The following is a 19,368-nucleotide window of genomic DNA, read 5'->3' as shown; positions in this document are numbered from 1 at the left end:
CTCCTGTCCCCCACCTCTCTTCTCTCAGGCCTCCCACCCACTCCTGTCCCCCACCTCTCTTCTCTCAGGCCTCCCACCCACTCCTGTCCCCCACCTCTCTTATCTCAGGCCTCCCCCCCACTCCTGGCCACCAGCGCTTTGCCTTTGGGATGGGACTTGATTTCCTCTGGCGTGGGTGGGGCAGGGGCCTTCATGTCCTTCCCCTTGCTGGACCCCCTCCCTGGCCTCCCTGGCCTCCCTGTCCGAGAGGTGCTAGCTTCTAGGGAGCCAGCCTCCTGGTGTTGGGGAACAGAGTGCCCCCTCCCGGTGGGAGCTCAGAGCCCGCAGGCAGGGCACCCGGGTGAGATGATGGTCTGTCTGCTTTTGGCGCCACTGTCTCCCTGCACCCTCCCCCGCCCGTCTTTCACCACCCTGCAGCTAACTGTCCCCCTCTCCAGAGCTGTGAGCTACAAGGGCTTCACGGGGCAGCCTCTACCAGCAGCAACTCTTAGAGGGTTGGGAGGGATTTCCGGACCCAGAGGGGAGATATTTTGGGGCCAAGGGCCTTTCCAGAACCCATGACATCACATACCCTGCAGCAGTCCCAACTGACCCCCAATCTATGGTTCTTTCTTGGGCATCCTAGGCCTGCTTGAGGTTCTGGCCCCACATTTAAGGGTTTCTTTGGAGCCCGCATGAACCTGGGGGCCCCTGGCAGTGCACAGTCTGCGGTGGTGAGAGAGGTCAGTGGTGTGTGTGTTTCTGAACCAGACACGGAGGTGTAGAGGTGAGAGCTGTCCCCCATCTGTGGGTAGGGCGCGCAGCGTTCCCTGTTCCTCCTGAAGCAGTGTGGTCGGAGAGGGGGGGCGTTTGGCTGTTGTTTTGTGTGAGTGTGTGCGTCGGACGTGGGCACAGACTCCATGGGATGTTGTGGCCTCGGGGTGGGGGGGACCCTGAGATCAGAGCTTCACCCTGCTATTCACTTCCCCAGCCACCTGGGATGGGAGGTTTCATGCATGGGGGGGAGGTCAGCAGGCACACTGCAGGTGACCAATGAAAATGTGGGTCCTTGTTGACCTCAGGTGAGCAGGACTTGGGTTTCTCATGGCTCCGATGGATTTGGGGTTGAGGCAGGTGCGAGCAAGGGTAAAGCAGTGGGAGGAAAGGGTGGTCTCCTAGGCCCGCTGCAGGGGGCTTCAGCACACCCCCTGCCTCCTGTGGAGCTTGCAACACGTGCGTGCAGACGCACACTGCTCCCCCCGGGGCCGTGTGGTTGTGATGGTAAGGGTGCGCGTGTGTGCAAGGAGATGCTGTGGGTGTGTGAGTGGGCATGTCTCACGCAGCCTGTCCGGGTTGCTCTTCCGCTGGTAGTCGGATGAGTTTCCACAGACCCGGACCGTTCCCCCTCCTGCACAGGCCGGGGCGCTAGCCCCTGGGGCGAGCACTGAGTGGTCCTGTCTCCGCCTCGGCTTCTGGGCCTGAGAACCAGGGCTGTTTGTTCAGGTTCCCTGTGGGGCCCGAAAGAGCCCTGCCGTCCCTTCAGGTGTTTCTCCCCACCGGGGGCCTGCACCTCCCCATTGCCTTTTTCCACCCGTCACCCATTTTCATGCTTCAAACCAGGTGACCAAGCCTGCAGAAGGCTGCGAGTGACTTTGATGCTCCCACAGATCTCCCAGAATGCCATGTTAAGATGCAGGTTCTGACTCAGTAGGCCTGGGCTGTCCTGAGAGCTTGCCTTTCTAACCAGCTCCCAGGGAATGTGAGGCCTGGGGATCCTGCTTTGAGTGGTGAGCGCTTAAAAGGCCCTGAGCCATCTAAACTCTGGCCAGACTGACGCTGTTCACCCAGCCAGGGAGCTAACACTCAGGGGCCACCCCCTAGATGCCCGGAGTGTCTCACACTGCAGCGCCTTGATCCCTTCACCTACTCTGAGGGAGGTGGCATTATCACCATCCTGTTTTACAGATGGGGAAACTGAGGCTCTGAGAGACTAAGTTCCTGTCCCGGGTCACACGGCTGGTAAGTGGCAAAGCCAGACTTGAGCTCTGGTCTGTCAGTGTCCTGAGCCTATGAGCATTCCACTAAAGCCCAGTGTCTTACAGAGAGCTCAGCTGCAGCCGAGGGGTGTGTGTGAGGGGATGGCACATGGCGGTCAGGAAGCTGTAGGGAGGCAGACCTGGGAGGCTGAGGGGAAGCAGGGAGTGAAGGGGCAATAGTTCTGGAAGGACAAAAGCTGAGTGCGGCTGGCATCCTGCCCCCCTGCCCTGCCTTCCCCGGGGCCCCTCCACGAATGTGCTCGCCATCTCCTGCGTCTTCAGGCCCTTTCCAGACAGACTCCCCAGAGGCACCTACCCCGCTGCCCTGCTCCCTGTGCTCGGGAGCCTGGGCGGGAGGAGGTTGGGTGTGCGGACTCCTGACCGGGCGCCCCAGGTCCCATGTTACCAGCTGTGTGACCTTAGGCAAAGTGTCAGCCTCTTTTGCGCCTCAGTTGTTCCCTCTCTGAAATGGGGGGGGGTTATTACTGCTTCCTCACAGGTGGGTGGGCTTGCTTTGAGGGTGAAGTCAGTAATAGATGCCCACTCAGAACTGTGCCTGGTGTGGGATGTGCGCTCCGTACAGGTAGTAACGAACAACGCCTGTTGGTTTGTACCTGGGAGACCAGAGGTCGCCCTCTGTGCGTGCTACGCAGTTGTCCCGCTCATGCTTATAGGTGTTCTCCTTCCTTCCTTTCCCTTCCCCTTGGCAATGTCTTCTTTTCTTTAGCAAAACCGGATACTTCAGTTATAAAGAGATTGTTTCCCGAGTACCCAGAGGCCGATTAACTCTTGAAAAGGAAGCCAAACAGCAGTTCATTGGTGGTGTGTGAGCCAAGCCACGGTGGGGACTAGAGAGGCCAGTGTGGGGCTGGGGCGGCAAGGATGGAGAGAAGCCCCCCAGGAGCCGGGGTAGGAGCCAGGGGTGGTGGGTCGGGTGTGCGGTGGTCCGGGGGCCTAGGGCAGGGAAGGCTGGGGCAGGGGGCTTAGATGCCAGGCCTGGGTTGGGAGTGAGACGTCAGGTGGAAGTCAGAAAGCATTCCTCCTGCTGGCTGCCTGCTCCTCTGTGGCTGCACCCTGTGCCACCCAGTGTCACCGAGCCTTCCTGGCTCAAGCACCGGGCCGAAGCACCAGGGTGTGCGCGCGCATGGGATTGCGGTCTCCTGAGAGGAAAGGAAAGCCAAGGCTGGGTCCCCAAGGCTGACACACAGCCCTGGTGTTCCCAGGTGCTGGGCAGCTGCAGAAGTGACGGCGAGGAGCAGTCCCCGCCCTGCAGGCTGGCTCCACGGGCACATGTCCTTGGCCGCATCCATGCTGTCTGGAGCCTCGGCGTGCCTGGACAGAGCAGGAGGGGGCCTGCTAGGGATCCCGTCCTGCCCTCTCACATTATCAACCAGGTTCCAAGGCCCAGAGAGGGACGGGACCTACCTGAGGTCACAGCTGGGCAGTGGGACAACCACTTGCAGGTCTTCTAGTACCACGGTGTTCTTGGGAGGTATCCAAGGCTTTTGTGCCGGGCCGAGGGAGCCCTTTTGGAACAGACTCGTTCCCAAGGGTCCAAACTGTCAGGTCTCATCTTCCTCGGTGAGAGCTGTCAGTGACCACACAGGCTGACCTAGTGTCTGCAAAAACTCAGCTGATCTTCCGTCAGCGGGGAGAGGGGGCAGGTGGGCGGGCTGGGATGGGCAGGGGGAGGTCCATGGGGGCTTGGGATGCTTGGAGTCCCAATCTCAAGTCCCTTCCCTGCACTTCAGTCCCCTTTTGTATCTGGAGAGCCCCTCCGCCCCTTCTGTCATCCAGGTCAGACCTCTGTCCGCGTAATCACGTTTCTGTCCAGTCAGCTTGGTATAATCTCCCCCTCCCTGTAAGACCCTCTCACGGCCCTTGGGAACTGCCCCCGTGAGATCCAGATCCCTCGTCTCCTGAACCCCTGGCAATGGATCAGTCTTGGCTGTTGGGCAGGAGAGAGTTTTCTACCGGCAGGTGGGGTCTGCCCTGCATTTGGGGGTCTCTGGGAGGGGTGTCCAGGCCTCTCTGGGAACCCTTTGTAGGATTCGCTGAGGGTAATGGGGGGAGTGGGGCAGGAGTGGGAGTTCAGGGGGACATCTACAGAGGTCTTCCCGATAGGCCCCTGGTTTCCCCATCTGTGCGGGAGCTGGCAGTGGTCACGCGTCTCCTAGGCTTGCACACCCACCTCGCCGTGTTCTCGCAGTGTGACCTTGGGCCGACCACTTAACCTTTCTGGGTCTTGGCTCTGTCATTCGCCAGAGGTGCTTTTTGTCCCGTGGGGTGTTGTGGGGGACGACTGACCTGATACAGGTCCCGTGCTTAGCTCAATGCTCTGTCTAGAGTAGGGACTCAGGTTCGCCGAGGGAGAGAACAGGTGAGAACTGAGCATGTGCCGGGTCATTGGACAAGCAGCATCCCGGGGCCCTGCATCTCGTTCTGGGAATTCTGATGGGTGAGATGGGGTAGAGGTTCAGAAGAAAGCTGACTTCTCTGGAAGCTTCCTTGTACCCGGGGAGACTGGTAGGTGGTCAGGAAAGAGCTGGAGAACCAAGCAGTATAGCCACAGGCAGGACGCTCGAGGGGACCAGGTGTCCAGGAGGTGGGGACAAGGGACAAGGGGGCAAGGGAGAGAGGGGAAAGGCAGCTGCCCGCTGAGGGGCAGGGTGAGGGATATGGGCAGACAGGCAGACAGAGAGAGGGTCTGCGTGTGTGGCTGGGCTGTATTTGTGCATATCACAAGGGTAGACGAGGAAGAAAGAAGAAACCTTTCTAGTTTCTTCTCTCCATGAGTCCCTCAGCCACATGTCCCCGTCCCCCAAAGCCCAGCGGCAGTCTTCCTGGGGCCTCCTGCCAGGGTCCAGCTGGTCCCTATGGGACAGGATGGGCGCCTCTCTGGTCTGGGATCGCCTTTGAAGCCTCTCACAAGCCGCACAATTGCCGTGCCTTGCCCCGGGCCAGCAGGCGGGCCAGCCAGGAGGCGCCAGCTCCCACCCTTTCCTGTGAGCTGGGACAGGGGGCTGATGGGCCTGAGCTGTGGGCACCGGAGGCCACAGAGGTAGGCCAGGAGCTACTGTGGCTGCCCTTCGCCTCCCATCTCCTTCCTTCCCCTCCTCCCCACCTCCTGCCTGTGTTCAGAGATTTAAAAACAAGCCCGTGTCCCCCCACCCTGCAGCCGCCCCCCCCCGCCCCATGGTGGGTCCCCTAGAGGCAGGTGCTCTGTGGCCGAGTGGGGTGCCCTGGGTTTGAGCTTCACTGTACTGCCACTGCTGCGCTTTGTGCAGACCACCCTTCTGGGGCTTTAGCTTCCGCTTAGAATTCACTGTTTGTTCCCCAATCTTTATTCATCATAAACGGGATCGTCCAGCCTGGGCCAAGAGTGGTCCCACTTGGCTGAGGGATTCTGTTGCATGAGATACAGAGGCCCACATCCTACTTGAGAGTCTTTCTGACTGTCCAAGGTCAGGTGACGCTCAGCCAGAGGGTGGAGGTAGACCGGACCGTCCCTCTAGGGGAGGGTCCTGGAGGGAGCTTTCCGGTGTGATGAAAATGTCCTCCATTCTGGTCTGGATGGTGATTACACAGGGGTATGCACCTGTAAAAAGGCACCCAGCTATACACTTTAAATCTGTGCATTTTGCTGGGATAAATTATATCTCCATGAAAGGGGAAGAGGCCAAAACGTTAAAATAAAAATGTTAATCACTGACCTCCTCTGAAACCCATAATACAGTATATATTAATTAATTAAAAATTTTTTTTAAGATTTTATTTTATTTATTTGACACAGAGAGAGACAGCCAGGGAGAGAGGGAACACAAGCAGGGGGAGTGGGAGAGGAAGAAGCAGGCTCATAGCGGAGGAGCCTGATGTGGGGCTCGATCCCAGAACGCCGGGATCACGCCCTGAGCCGAAGGCAGACGCTTAATGACTGAGCCACCCAGGTGCCCCTAATTAATTAAATTTTAAAAAATTAAATTAAATTTAAAATAAAAATGTTAAAAGCACATACCACTGACCCCATTCTTGCTCCTGGTACCAAGTACCTTCCAATCAAACAGTGCACACTTACTAAGGGCAGGTGTGGTTTCCATTTGCTCTTTTTCTATCTGGAGGCAGCCAGAGGGCCCCACTGTTGCCTTTCATGACCTCCAGGGAACCACTGGACCAGATAACAAACCACCTGAATTACGAAGCATTTCCAGTGTGCCAAGCATTGTCCTAAGTGCCCTGCCTGCTCATGGTCTCTTTAGAACCCAGAGGTAGGGACGTTATCACCCACCTGCCTCTCCCATTGCACTGCAGTGAGTTATGTGATCTACAAGCCTTGGTAAAGAAAATCTTACAAAAACGCAAGGCTCTTGGAGAGGAAACAGTGAGGGTGCCCAGTAATGGGAAAAGCTGGCCTGAGGCCTTCCTGCCCTGTCGCATAAGGAGAGACAAGCTGGGGTTGCTGCTGGGCTACTCTGCCCCAGCCTGGGGTCTTGATACCGTGTGTGTGTGTGTGTGTGTGTGTGTGTGTGTGTCTCCTTAAGAGGAGATTGGTCCATGGATGCCCTAGGCAGGCATGGACAAAGGGACAGTAAACAGTGACAATGTAGTGACATCTCTCCCCTGCCCACATTTCCTCCCTGCAGAGGCTCCCATATTCAGCAACCCAACTTAGGTCACAACTGTTCCGGGAGACGTGGCCCCAGCTGGTAAGCCCCACTTGACTGATGGAAAGACTGAGGCTAAGCTGAGCCATTGAGTCAGGCCCGAGGCTGGAACTCAAACCCGAGCATTCTGATGCCAGGTTCTCACAGCATCTTGTGGGCAGGACTGCTGGCTCCTGGGAATCTTATGCCCCCCAGCTCTCTTTGGGTCTGGGCCAATGGAAGCCCCCCTCTCTCAGGCCCTGCGGGGACGGTGACCACCTTGGTAATTTCACATGGCCATGGCCTAAGGCGTGGGGATCGTGTGCACATTTTTGTTCTGTTTCTTAGTTCATCAGGCCTTCCTTTACCACTGCCTCTGCCAGAGGGAGCTCAGAGAAGACAAAACAAGCCAGGTCCTGGAATCTTCCCCTCTCTTCCCTTCCCAAGGCTGGAAGGTTATGCAGGGGGTCACGGGGTCCTTCCCCCGGCCTCCGGGAGCCTCAGGACCTGTTCGGGAGGCCTTCCTTTAGTGGTTGGTTTGATTTCCCCTCCAACACCACTGGGCAGGCTCCCGCACAACTGGTAGTTTGTAACACCCTGGAGCAGAAGGAAACTTCTTCCAACCACAGAGGCATAGAACCTAGTAAATGGCTTAAACAGGCATCCTGGCGGCTGGGCTCGTACCCTTTGTTGTTTCAGCCATGAGACATGTGTTTTTCTGGGAATTCAGGAAATTATCTCTGCCCTTTGAGGAAGGGCAGAGTTTTTTCTGCTTGTGTTTGGGGATTCTAGACCATTCCATCGTCCCAGGCACCCGCGGGCCCCCTGGGCTGGCTGAAAGAGATGGGTGACTGAAACCTTTGGTGACAGGGGGCTAATTCAGTGGGAATCCCTAAAACAAAATGTGGCCACTCCTGCCCCAAATGTAGGACTAACTCTAAACCCCAGGGGCCAGCCTCACCATTCATTAGCTCTGTGGCCTTTGGCAAGTGACCCTCTCTGTGCCTTTTCCCTCATCTGTAGAGGAGCCGGCAGTACTGGCCCTCAGATCATGAAATAAGTGTGATATTCCAGTAAGGTGCTTCGAGCACACTCACACGGAGTAGGTTCACCACCCGTGTTAACTGTTAGTGTAAAATACTGTTTTCCGATTAGAAATGTGTACGTATTCATGATAGAAAAAGAGTAACATTCCAGAAAGTAAAAATTAAAAAAAAACCAAAAACCACTCATGATTGCATCATCAAAAGCAGTCTGATGTTTTCGTGTATTTCCTCCCCAAAGGGTTTTCTACCTATAGTTGTACGTGGTGATATCGGATCTTACGTTCAATTTTGCCTTCTACTTTTTGTCGCTTGACCTATCTGCCTCCGGGTCACTAACTGAAAACATAGCATTCCATCAGGAGGAATACAACGTAATTTATTTAACCATCCTGCTGCGGGACATTGAGATTATTTTTCATTTTTCTCTGTATAATATGATAGGCATCTTGATGCGGAAAAGCCTTCTCTGCGTGTGGGATCCCCTCGCTGGGCTGCTGGCTACTTTCGAAGGCTCTGAACCACGTCGCCAGACTGCTTTTCCAAAGAGGCGCACCTGCGCTTGGCAGTTGTGTTGAGGTTGTGTGGGTCCGACGGCATTTTATTTTATTTTATTTTATTTTATTTTATTTTATTTTATTTTATTAAAGATTTTATTTATTTATGTGACAGAGAGACAGCCAGAGAGAGAGGGAACACAGCAGGGGAGTGGGAGAGGAAGAAGCAGGCTCCCAGCAGAGGAGCCCAATGTGGGACTCGATCCCGGAATGCCGGGATCACGCCCTGAGCCAAAGGCAGACGCTTAACGCCTGCGCTACCCAGGTGCCCCTCCGACGGCATTTTAAAGTCGGAGCCACACGTGGGCAGAGGTGAGGGCCCTATGTTCTGTTCTTCTGTTCAAGGTCTGCCCTCATTCCCATGTAAATTTTGATGGTAGTATAAACACACGCAGAAAAGCGGACACACTGAGCCACCGCCTGCATTTCCATAAACTTGACCTTCCGTGTCGCCAACCCTGTATCAAATTACAGAACATTCCTTGTGCCCCCACTGCCAGCTGTCCTGTGCCATGTCTCAGGCACTCCTTCCAAGGTCCCTCCAAGGGATCCTGACTTCTCACAGAGGATTCGTTTTGCCTCTGAGCGGTGTAGACACTGACGGTGCTGGGTGCGTTTTGTGGCTTCTCTTGTTTGGCATTGTCTGCGAGAGGCGTGGGTGTCCTGTGTAGCAACAGTGGGCTCATTCTCATGGCGGAGCAGCATTCCAGGGTGTGTGTACCATAGCTTCCTTACCCGTTTCCCTGTTGATGGACGTCTGGTGTTTTCTGGCTTGGGCGCTATCGGTAGGGCTGCTGTGAACGTTCTAGTGTCCTCTGGGGAGCCCATGGCTGCTTTTCTGTTGTTGGGCGTCCACTTAGGAATGGACTTGCTGAGTCATGGGAAGTCTGTTTCCTGCTCCAAGTTTTATTTTTATTTATTTATTTATTTATTTATTTATTTATTTATTTATTTTAAAGATTTTATTTATTTTTTCGACAGAGATAGAGACAGCCAGCGAGAGAGGGAACGCAAGCAGGGGGAGCAGGAGAGGAAGAAGCAGGCTCCCAGCGGAGGAGCCTGATATGGGGCTCGATCCCAGAACGCCGGGGTCACGCCCTGAGCCGAAGGCAGTCGCTTAACCGCTGTGCCACTCAGGCGCCCCCTATTTTTATTTATTTTTTAAGATGTAATTTATTTGTTTAGAGGGAGAGAAAGAGCACGCACGCGCGCTCACGCGAATTTGGAGAGGGGCAGAAGGAGAGCAGAGAGAATTTCAAGCAGATTCTGCACTGAGCGTGGAGCCTGATGTGGGGCTCGATCCCACGACCTCAAGATCATGACCTGAGTGGAATTCAGGAGTAGGAAGCTTAACTGACTGAGCCACCCAGGCGCCCCTTCCTGTTCCAAGTTTTAAAGGATCACCAGGGAGGCAGAAAAATCTCCAGAGTTCAGGTCCCACAATTAACTGAGGGGTCCTGGCTCCACTTAGAGCATTTGAGGGGTGCTGCATGATTGTGCTCCCTCCGAAGGCTCATGTCCAGGGCGGTAGTGGAAACAGTTGGACCTGGGTCCTGGCCCTCCAGCTCCAATTGATGTGTGACTTCTGACCCTCTGGTGGCCACTCAGCGTCCCCACCTAGGGTCCTTAACCACCATCACACTGAGGCGGGCAGGGCTTGGGCCAGACTCTGGGTGGCACTGAAGGAACCCCACCTTTGGATATGACTGGAAGCAGGTGGAGCCCTCCCAAACCCCTGGAAACTGCCCTGTTTTCTTTTCCCCTTGTGTGAAAAGAATCACACGGGGTGCCTGGGTGGCGCCGTCAGTTCAGTGTCTGACTCTGGGTTTTGGCTCAGGTCCTGATCTCAGGGTAGTGAGATTGAGCCCCGCCTCGGGCTCAGCACGCTTGGCGCAGAGCCTGCTTGGGATTCTCTCTCTCTCTCCTTCTGCCCCTTCCCACCGTGTGCGCTCGCATGCTCTCTCTCTCTCAAATAAATAAATCTTAGAGAAAAAAAAAAGTAAGAATGAGAAACTCTAAGAACCTTGTCTACCACTCCCCAGCCCATAGGTAACCGCTCTGAACAGTTGGGGATACTGGGGGAGCCCAGAATAGAAGCTTGAGAGGGGGAGCTGTGAACCAGGCAGCCTGGTGTAAGTGTCCGTTCTGCTACTCATCCGCTGTGCAACCCTGGCAAGTTATTTCGCCGCTCTGTGCCTCAGTTTCCCCCTGAAAACTGGGGGCAATAGTAGAAGTCACACTCGTGTTGCGAAGAATGGATGAGTTAGTAGTGAAAGCGCACAGACCAGCCCTGCCCCAGGGCGAGCGTTCGAGAAACCTTCTGATCTTCCTGGTCTGTTCTATATGTTTACCCATTTCCGGTCTAAATGGGCTCAGGCTGTACATTTTATTCTGTAGTTTTCTTTTTCCACTCAATGCTCAGCCTTTGAGATCTTTCTAGCTGAGGCTTTCCTGTTCTGGGATCCTCTCTCTCCTTGCCTGTCCCTCACGGAGGCCAGTCATTTCTCCCTGTCTTTCCCCTCCCCCTGTCTACATCTTCCGTTAGGATCTGAGCCTGTTCATACTGACATGTAAATGGCTGATGGGGAGGCCCCCACACAAGCCAGGCCTCAAAACGAGCCCTGGCCTTGCCTAGAGATGTGCTTGGCTTTGGGGGCGAGCCCAGCATTTGTCTGTTAGCGGATGCCTAAGGGCATGCTAGGGAGTTCCACAACCCCACTGTGTCTGCTTGAATCCTCACAACAACCCAAGAGGCAGGTGCCGTTATTGGCGCCATTTGACCAAAGAGAAAACCAAGGCACAGAGAGGTTAAGTGGTTTTCCCAAAGTCACCCAGCCAGTGTGGGTGCAGTGGGGGATGGCGGTGGGGGAGGGCTTCAGCTGCATCTGTTGGACTGGGAAGCTCATTTTGGTCACAACTAAGCTGGAACCCAGACGCAGCTTAGGGCAGGGGTAGTCAGGTGGCAGGTTCTGAGTGAATAGTGGGGCGAGGGAGGCGGGGATGGCTGGTGGATTCTGGGGGCATAGAGAAGGGGTGGCTCTCATGCTGTTGGCTGAAACTTCAGTCCCTGCTACCTCTTCTAGAGGACCGGGGAGAGGCAGGACTTCTCTGGGGCGTTAGGCCCCCTGATCCCCTCGGGAGGGTGTTCCTGGGGGGCGGGCAGGGGAGAAGTTTCTCTAGGGAAACACCCAGCACTGGTGTCTGCACAGAGTGGGCACTCAAGGCTTCGGGTGTTACCGAATGCATGAATGGTGGTCCCTTCCCAGGCCTGGTAGGTCTGGAGGTCAGATGCGGGGGAGGGTTTGGGGGTCATTTTGGTTCTCCTGCGTCCCTCCTCCCTATTCTTTCTGACCAGACTGGGCACCGGGGGAAGCTGGGGATGGTCCCTCAGCCGTTGAGAGCTGGGCAGGGAATGGTTAGCATGCCCGGGGCCGCTCCTGGGTCACCCCATCTACCCTCAGATCCCCTCAAGTCCCTCCCTTAACCCTGTACTCACCCCACCCAGGCCAGGCGCAGAGTGACCCAGGCAGGGCCAGGGGAGGAGGCTGGGATGTGGGGGAGGAAGCAGCTCTGTGACTGGGGTGACAGCTTTGACAACGGGGGGGGGGGAAGCTTCACTCTGCTGTGCCCCGGGGCCACCCTCTGTCCGCAGACAGCGGACAGGCTCAGGCGCACAGACAGGGATGGGTTTGGTCGGGCAGGGCGTCCCGCGTCCATCTTACAAATGAGCAAACCGAGGCTGGCACGGCCAGCGAGAGGCTGAGCAGGACTTAGCCTAGGTTGTCCTGTGGCAGAGTCAGCTCTCGCTCAGCCTGGGACGGGCACCCAGCCCTTTGTCAGAGCAACAAGGGGCTCGTTCTGCCCCAGTCCTCCCCGTGCCGGCTGGCACTGCCAGGCCCGGGGCCACTCCCCCCAGTGGGGACCAACTGAAGTCAAATTGTTCCTGAAGGGGCGGGCTCCCCCATGCTGCATCTGTGAGCATGCAGGGCTGCTGGGTTTGCAGCTGCGTGGCCGGGGCTGTGGGTTGGACTGAGGTCAGAGCCTGTGAGGGCTGCAGGGCTGCAGGGCTGCAGGGGCAGGGGAGGGGGTGGTGGTGAAGACAGGCTACCCTTCTGTAGGAGCACAGGAAAGGGGTGGAGGCTGTCGCCAAGTCCCTGCTGCAGGAGAGAAGGGGTGTCTGCTCTTTTCTCCTTGGGGACTGTCCTGTTGGGAGCTGGGCAGAGACACCCTTGGGGCTGATTCACTAATTCCTGGCCTGGGGGGCAGAGAAGGGAGGAAGGAAGGTGAGTAAGGGTCACTGAGTACTCAAAGCTCCAAGGCAGATGGTGTGGACCCCCTTTGCAAGGAAGCAGCTGTGGTGGCAGAGGGAGCCCTGGGTTGGGGTCCGGTGGCCCGGGCTCCGTTTGTGGCCCTGAGCCAACCAGACATGCAACCTGGGACAAGCTCCTTCCCAGCTCTGCGTGGAGACACAGTGGTAACCACCCCCATCCGCCACCCCCGTGTGCTGGGGAGTCACACAGGACTGGGTCCCAGCTCTGTCTCTGTAACCAGGTACCTAACTTCCCTGTGCCTCTGTTTCTCCTTATCTGTAAAAGGAGAATAATAACCACAACTACCTCGTGGGGCTGTTTGAGGCTGAAGTGCCTGGAACAGCGCCCAGCACACAGTAAATGCTCAGATAGATGCCAATTATTATTATCTCCGTGATCCGGTGATTTTCACTGAATATCTGCCAGTACCTTCCACGAGGTACTTAATGACTTAGTCTGATGTCTGGCATTAGGCAATGCTGCTTTCCTTTGCTACCCCCGCCCCAGAGGTCTGGGATCCCTGGGCATAGCTCTGGCCTCCGGTCTGTACTACAGCTGACCTTGCCAGTCTTGTGTTTATTCTTTACTTCCCCACTCAGCCTATCAAGTGCCATGTGCTGTGCAGGACACCATCTTTCCACTTAACATGCTCACCAAGCTTCTGATGTAGAAATTGAGCTGAAGCTCAGAGAGGTGAAGTGACTTGCCCAAGGTCACACAGCCAAGACGTGGCAGAGCTGGGATTTAAGCCCATGTCTGCCCTGTTTGGTAATGCTTGCTCAACCACGAAGTCATATGGCCTCTTGCAGTATCCCTGAGATGGGACCCTCTGCAGGAACCTGTATGGAGTTGGGGAACCCCTGGGGGCTCTGAACCTCTCAGGGAGTCTCTTAGCGGGGAGGGACCTTAGAAATCACCTAGTTCAACCGTTCCATTTTGTGCCTAGGGAGACAAAGCCTCCAAGGGAAGGGATGTGCCAGGATCCCTCAGGGAGCTAGGAACAGAATGGGCCCAGCTGCAGGGCTCAGTCTGTCTTTTCCTCCCTCTTTCCAGACTAGGCCTGGGGGCCTCAGTGCCCCATCCCACTGAGACCCATCCACGATCAGGGCTGACATCCTGGGTGGCAGGAGCCCTCTCTGGACCCTTGCAGGCCCAGGTTCTCTAAAGCGACCTTCTGCACAGGGTTATAATGGCCTGTGGACTTGCATTTCTCATTCACTGGACTGCAGACTCCACACGCTCAGGGCTGTAGTTAGCTTGCTGCTGTATCGCCAGTGTCTGATTCATAAATAGTAATCATTCCCTGCACACATTTGCAGAACATCTACCGTGTCCCAGGCCCTGGGCTAAAGGCTGGAGGCATAGCAGCGAACAAGACAGACAAAATGCTTCCCCTCAGGGGAGTTTGCATTCCTAGTGAGAAAGAGATAGACGATGAATGAAATAACTAAGCAAAAATGCGTAATGGTTAAGATGGTGATAAGTGTTATGGAGAAACACAAAGAAGGAAGGGGCATAGGGAGTGTTGGGGGAAGCAGGTAGGAATTTTGCAATTTTGAATAGGTTAGCTTTGGAAGGTCTCTGTAAGAACGTGACAGTTGAGCCTTTGAAGACGTGAAGGTATGAGTGTATCTGGGGGAGGGGCATTCTAGACTGAGGGAAGAGCAAGTGCAAAGGCCCTGAGGTGGGAACGTGCCCCGCTCTGTTTGAGGGATTAAAAAGAGGCTGGTGGGTGTGGCTGGGGCAGGTGGAACAAGGGAGAAAGTAGGGGGAGATGGGGTCAGAGGGGACCATGAGGTGGGGATGGATCACAGAGGGCCTTTTAGGGTAAGGACTCTGGCTTTTACTGCAAGGGAAATGGGAGCCATTGAGAGTTCTGGGCAGAGGGAGGGACAGGATCTGACTTAAAAGTTTAGCAGGATCCGTCTGATTACCGAGTTATGACTAGAATGTTGTAGGGCAGGAGAGGAGGGAGTCCGAACGTCAGGAGGCGCCTTCAGGAAGCCAGATAAGGCATGCTACAGGCTGGGCCCACATCGGCGGCCGGGAGGTGGTGGCAGAGGGGACGGATGTGGCGGCAGAGGGGACGGATGTGGCCAGGATCACCATGTGGCATGACAGAAAGAGAGGAGTCAAGATCGCCTCTGACCTTTTGGGGCCGTTCAGCAGCCATAAGCGAGGAAGAGAGGGTGTCCATTTCTGGCCCAGGAACCGGGAAACTCGGGTTCGAGTCTCAGCTCTGCCCCCGTCTTGCTCGGTGACCCTGGGCAAATCCCTTCCCCCTTCTGGGCCGCCAAGTCGCCCTCCCCGGGCCCCGGCCCCCTCCCCAAGACCCAGTGCCCCGAAGACGACGCCCGCGTCACAGAGCCGCCACCCCCGCCCGCAGGGAGCCGGTGCCGCTGGCCGCCATGGCGTCGCGCATCGGGCTGCGCATGCAGCTCATGCGGGAGCAGGCGCAGCAAGAGGAGCGGCGGGAGCGCATGCAGCAGCAGGCCGTCATGCATTACATGCAGCAGCAGCCGCCGCCGCCGCTGGGCGGGCCGCCCACCCCGGCCATCAACACCCCCGTCCACTTCCAGTCTCCGCCGCCCGTGCCCGGCGAGGTCCTGAAGGTAGGGCCTGTCCTGAGGGCGGGGCCTGTCCCCTCGCACCCTGCTTCCGGCCCCCCTGGAACCCCTGCCTTCTGCACCCCCCCTCGCAGGTGCAGTCCTACCTGGAGAACCCCACCTCCTACCACCTGCAGCAGTCCCGGGACCAGAAGGTGCGGGAGTACCTGTCGGAGACCTACGGGAACAAGTTTGCCGCCCACATCAGCCCTGCCCAGGGCTCCCCGAAGCCCCTGCCGGCTGCCTCCCCGGGGGTGCGGGCCGGACATGTGCTGTCCTCCTCAGCCGGCAACAGTGCTCCCAACAGCCCCATGGCCATGCTGCACATTGGCTCCAACCCCGAGAGGGAGGTAAGTGAGGAGCTGGCCAGTGGCTGCCGTGAGCGGAGCCGAGCGGGTCTGGGTGCTGTGCTCCTGGGTGCTGTGCTCCTGGGACTGCTAGTCTAATGGCAGAGGCACGGTGCCGCTGTCAGAGTCCCTCCCCATCTGAGGGGAGACATAGCTCTGTCCTCAGGGAGTCCCAGGGAGTCCCAGGGAGTCCCAGTTTCATAGGAGAAGCCTCATCCCTACTTTTGACAGCTTTGGTAGGGAGAAACTGGAGACTCATAGAGGAAAGGCCAGCACCCCTGCAAAGCCATGTCCAGACAGAAGGGGTATAAAGCAGTCTCCTTGGGCAACTTGGCTCCTTGGGAAGAGCCTTGACCCTGGGCCTGGGGGATCTGGACAACTCATCTCCTCTCTGGATCTTTTTCCTTTTCCCCCAAGATTAGCAGGTTAGGTGAGGTGGGCCTAACCAAGGTCCCTGCAGGTCAGCCTCTGTCCCAGTGCCCCTTCCCTGTGCCTTTCTTTGAGTGGGCCCTCCCCCGATGGACTTCTCTCTCTTTCAGTTTGATGTCATTGACAACATTGTGTGTCTGGATGATGTCCTGGGCTTCATCCATCCTGAAACTCAGATGCCCAATACGGTACTGCTGGCTGGGCTGGGCTGGGCTGGGCGGGCTGGGCTGGGCTGGGCTGGGCCTGTCAGAGGGAGGGAAAGAACTAGACACAGGGTCCGCACTGGAGCAGCACCATCTTCCTGCAGAGATGAGAGTCACATCCATCAAATCGTGTGACCAGACCCCAAGGCCGAGCAGAATTGTGACTCCAGAGACATGCCTAGCCTGTGTGCACAATGGGGCTTCAGTGGAGAGTGGTGGCTGGGCAGCTGGGGAAGGCTTTCTGAGGTGTGGGGGGCGGGTAAGGGAAGGGGCAGGGGGTAGTGGCGCTGGGCCTCAGCAGAGGGGAGGCAGGGAAAAGCATTCCTGGAGGGAAGCAGTGTGGCCGCGAGCTGATGAATTCCTTTGGGATCTGGGGCTTCCCTCTTCTACAAAGCCTAGGACCCAGCGGGGACTGTATCCCTCACCCCATGGGACAAGTGATAGGGGCTGGCTTTGTCCCCTCCTTTCAGCAGCCTCCTGGCAGTGTGAATGCTCTCTGGGCCTCCCAGGTAGAGGTTAGGTAGCGGGGGAGAGGAGCCAGCCTTAGAATCAAGAGGCCAAGCTTCTGCTTTGGCTGTGACCTTGGCAAGTCCTTTAATTGTTCTGAACCCCAGTTTTCTCAGCAACAGCGTGGGGATGATGCTGTCCACCTACAGGATTGTGGGAAGGTTAGATAAGGCAAGAACTGGGGCCTAGCTCTGCACAGGGCAACGATATTTGCACTGAGCAGGTGGAATTGTGGGTGTCCTTGCCCCTTTTTGGAAGGTCCTAAACCTTAGCTGCTCATTGCTGCCCCTTAGGCCTGCGCCTATTACCCCCACTCTGGCCGCAGCTCATGCCACTGACGGGAAGCCCCCAAGTCTTGCAGTAGGAAGTCAAAGAGTCAGTCCCTGCTCCCCACTGCCCTGGCAACATTGCCCAGTGGCTCAGCAGGACTGGTCGGGACCCGCCGGGTCTGAAACCGGCTGCCGGCAGAGCATGGAACGCTGGGAAGAGGGAGAGGACCAGAAGGCACAAGTATCTGGTCCCCTTAGTGGTTTCCATGTATCTGGGAGGGTGCTTGTGTCCCACCTAGGCTTCTGGGCCTGTGATTTGCTCTGCGTGGTCCTGTGGCAGGAGCTGGGGTGCTCATTCCAGAGCTCCAGTCTGTCTCTGCCAGTCCCCTGCTTCACCCCCCTACTGGCTGCCCATTACAAAATGCCAGCGTCTTTGCAAGTCCAGTCTGGAAGGTCAGGGTCCGGCAGCGTCCCCTGCGCTGCCCACATCACACTGGCCGCCCCTGCAGCTTGAGCGGCGGTGGGCGACCACCAGCTCTGTCCAGCCCCCTGTCTTTGCTCTGCCACCCCACCGTGCCGGTTGTGGTCTAACTCACTTCTCTGCTCAGGACCCAATTCACGTTCCACACCCTCCAGAAACCTTGCAGAAACTCCAAAATAGATTAGGTGCTTGTCCTCTGGGCTTCCTAGTGCCTGGGACTTAATCCCCTCATCTGTCACCCCTCAGGGCTGTGACCCAGTCTAATCACTCGGCAGGGGTTCCAGCCACTAGGCTGGCTGCTCCTGGAGGCAGGGGCCACGCCTTACTGAGCTCCCAAGCCTACAGACTTTCCCATGGAATTGCTGGGTGAAGAGGCCCAGGGTGGATTCTGACATCCTTGAGCTGGCTGTGGAGCCCTTAAAACTGAAAGTGGGGCCCGGGGGACACCAGTATAGCTTCCCCTGGGTGTCCCTGGGAATGGCTGTTCCTGGGATGATGGGCCCCGGGGAGCGGCCCCCCTGGAGAGGGGGCTGCTCACCGCGTCCCTCTCCCCACCTCACCCCACAGTTGCCCCTGTCCAGCAGCCACCTGAACGTGTACAGTGGTGACCCCCAGGTCACAGCCTCCCTGGTGGGCGTCACCAGCAGCTCCTGCCCTGCTGACCTGACCCAGAAGCGAGAGCTTACAGGTACCACTTCCCCATCTTCCGCTGCCCCGGCTCCCCATTCCTCCTCCTCCTCCTCCCTCCCTCCCAGCTCCTTTCTCCTTCTCCCCTGACCTCCAGATGCTGAGAGCCGGGCCCTGGCCAAGGAGCGGCAGAAGAAAGACAATCACAACCTAAGTGAGTCCCGCCTGCCTCCCGCCGGCCTCCCGCCTGCCTCCCTCCTCCTTGCTCTCCCCGGGCTGCCTAAAAAGCGTCTCGGACTGAGCCTCATGTTGGGGGTAGAGTTTATTAAAAAAAAAAAAAAAAAAAAAAANAAAAAAAAAAAAAAAGCCACTCTGACCTGCATGGGTTCTAGAAAGGTTTCGCTACCCAAGACCTTAAATCCTCCGTTGGTGGGACTGGATGGGTTCAGCACTGCCTTCCTGCCTTCCTCCCCCCTCTCTCTCTCTCTCTCTCTCTCTGGTAGGGGATGGGACAGGGGCCCTGGGGGAAGCGATATTCATGAGATCCCCAGCACTTCAGAATGAACAGGTTTATCACAGCCGATAGTTTCCTTTAGGGCGTGGAGCCTGGAAACTCTGGGAAAGGAGATCCAGCGCTGGTGGCGGGGGACTTCTGCCCTGGCAGCTTTGCCGTGCTAACAGCTGACCGGGTGGTTCCGGCCCGTGCCCGGGGCCCCTCGTTCCCATAGCAGTCCCTTCTGTGGGTCCCTCATTACTCCCCAGAAGGGCCAAGGTGCGCCTCCCTGGGCTGGGCGGGGCCCTCGTGCCCCTAATCGCTCCCTCGGGAATCTGTTCCCTTTAGTTGAGAGGAGGCGCCGGTTCAACATCAACGACCGCATCAAGGAGCTGGGAATGCTGATCCCCAAGGCCAACGACCTGTGAGCGGGTTCTGGGGGAGAGGGGAACAAGGGGCGGGGCCGGGGGCGGGGCAGCAGCAGCCGATGCTATTTTGTGAACCCCGGCCTGTGCTGGTTGCCAGGGGCAAGGGCTGGGAGGAGAAGCCCTTGGTTGGGTGCTGCCTGCTAAGAGCTTATCTGTTAGGGGAAAGAAGACCCCTCCCTCGGTCAAATCAGAACAGCTTGAGACTGATGAGCAAAATCCCGGAAGTGAAGCTGGGGTCAGGGAGGGGGGACTTCCTGGAGGAGGAGTCATGCTGGGAACATTTGGACTTGGCCTGGCCCAGAGCGGGGTCCAGGACTGGGAGCAGTGAGAGTGGAGGACAGGTGTGGGTGCTGGTGGCAGGTGGAAAGCTAGGGAAGGAGGCTGCTCTGAATTGTTTGCTTCCGTGGGATTAG

General features: G+C 57.0%; 1 protein-coding gene across 11 annotated transcripts in view; it reads left to right on the top strand.

Moving 5' to 3' along the window:
- TFEB (transcription factor EB) overlaps positions 1–19,368 on the top strand; it is a 62,774-nt gene that overhangs the window by 40,940 nt on the left and 2,466 nt on the right. For 10 of the 11 annotated variants that reach the window (XM_034648142.1, XM_034648148.1, XM_034648139.1 and 7 more), the window contains 6 exons: positions 14,952–15,177; positions 15,267–15,521; positions 16,058–16,135; positions 17,975–18,095; positions 18,192–18,248; positions 18,876–18,951. In XM_034648142.1, the coding sequence (XP_034504033.1) occupies positions 14,974–15,177; positions 15,267–15,521; positions 16,058–16,135; positions 17,975–18,095; positions 18,192–18,248; positions 18,876–18,951 (791 nt within the window). In that variant the 5' untranslated portion in view covers positions 14,952–14,973. Of the gene's footprint in view, positions 1–1,944; positions 1,999–14,951; positions 15,178–15,266; positions 15,522–16,057; positions 16,136–17,974; positions 18,096–18,191; positions 18,249–18,875; positions 18,952–19,368 lie in introns of all 11 variants that reach the window. The other variant, XM_034648144.1, reaches the window with a different exon arrangement.

The sequence above is a fragment of the Ailuropoda melanoleuca genome, chromosome 19 (genome assembly GCF_002007445.2).
Source record: "Ailuropoda melanoleuca isolate Jingjing chromosome 19, ASM200744v2, whole genome shotgun sequence".
NCBI lineage: Eukaryota > Metazoa > Chordata > Mammalia > Carnivora > Ursidae > Ailuropoda > Ailuropoda melanoleuca.
Note: the sequence above shows the minus strand (reverse complement) of the source record. Positions and strands in the feature narration are given on the sequence as shown.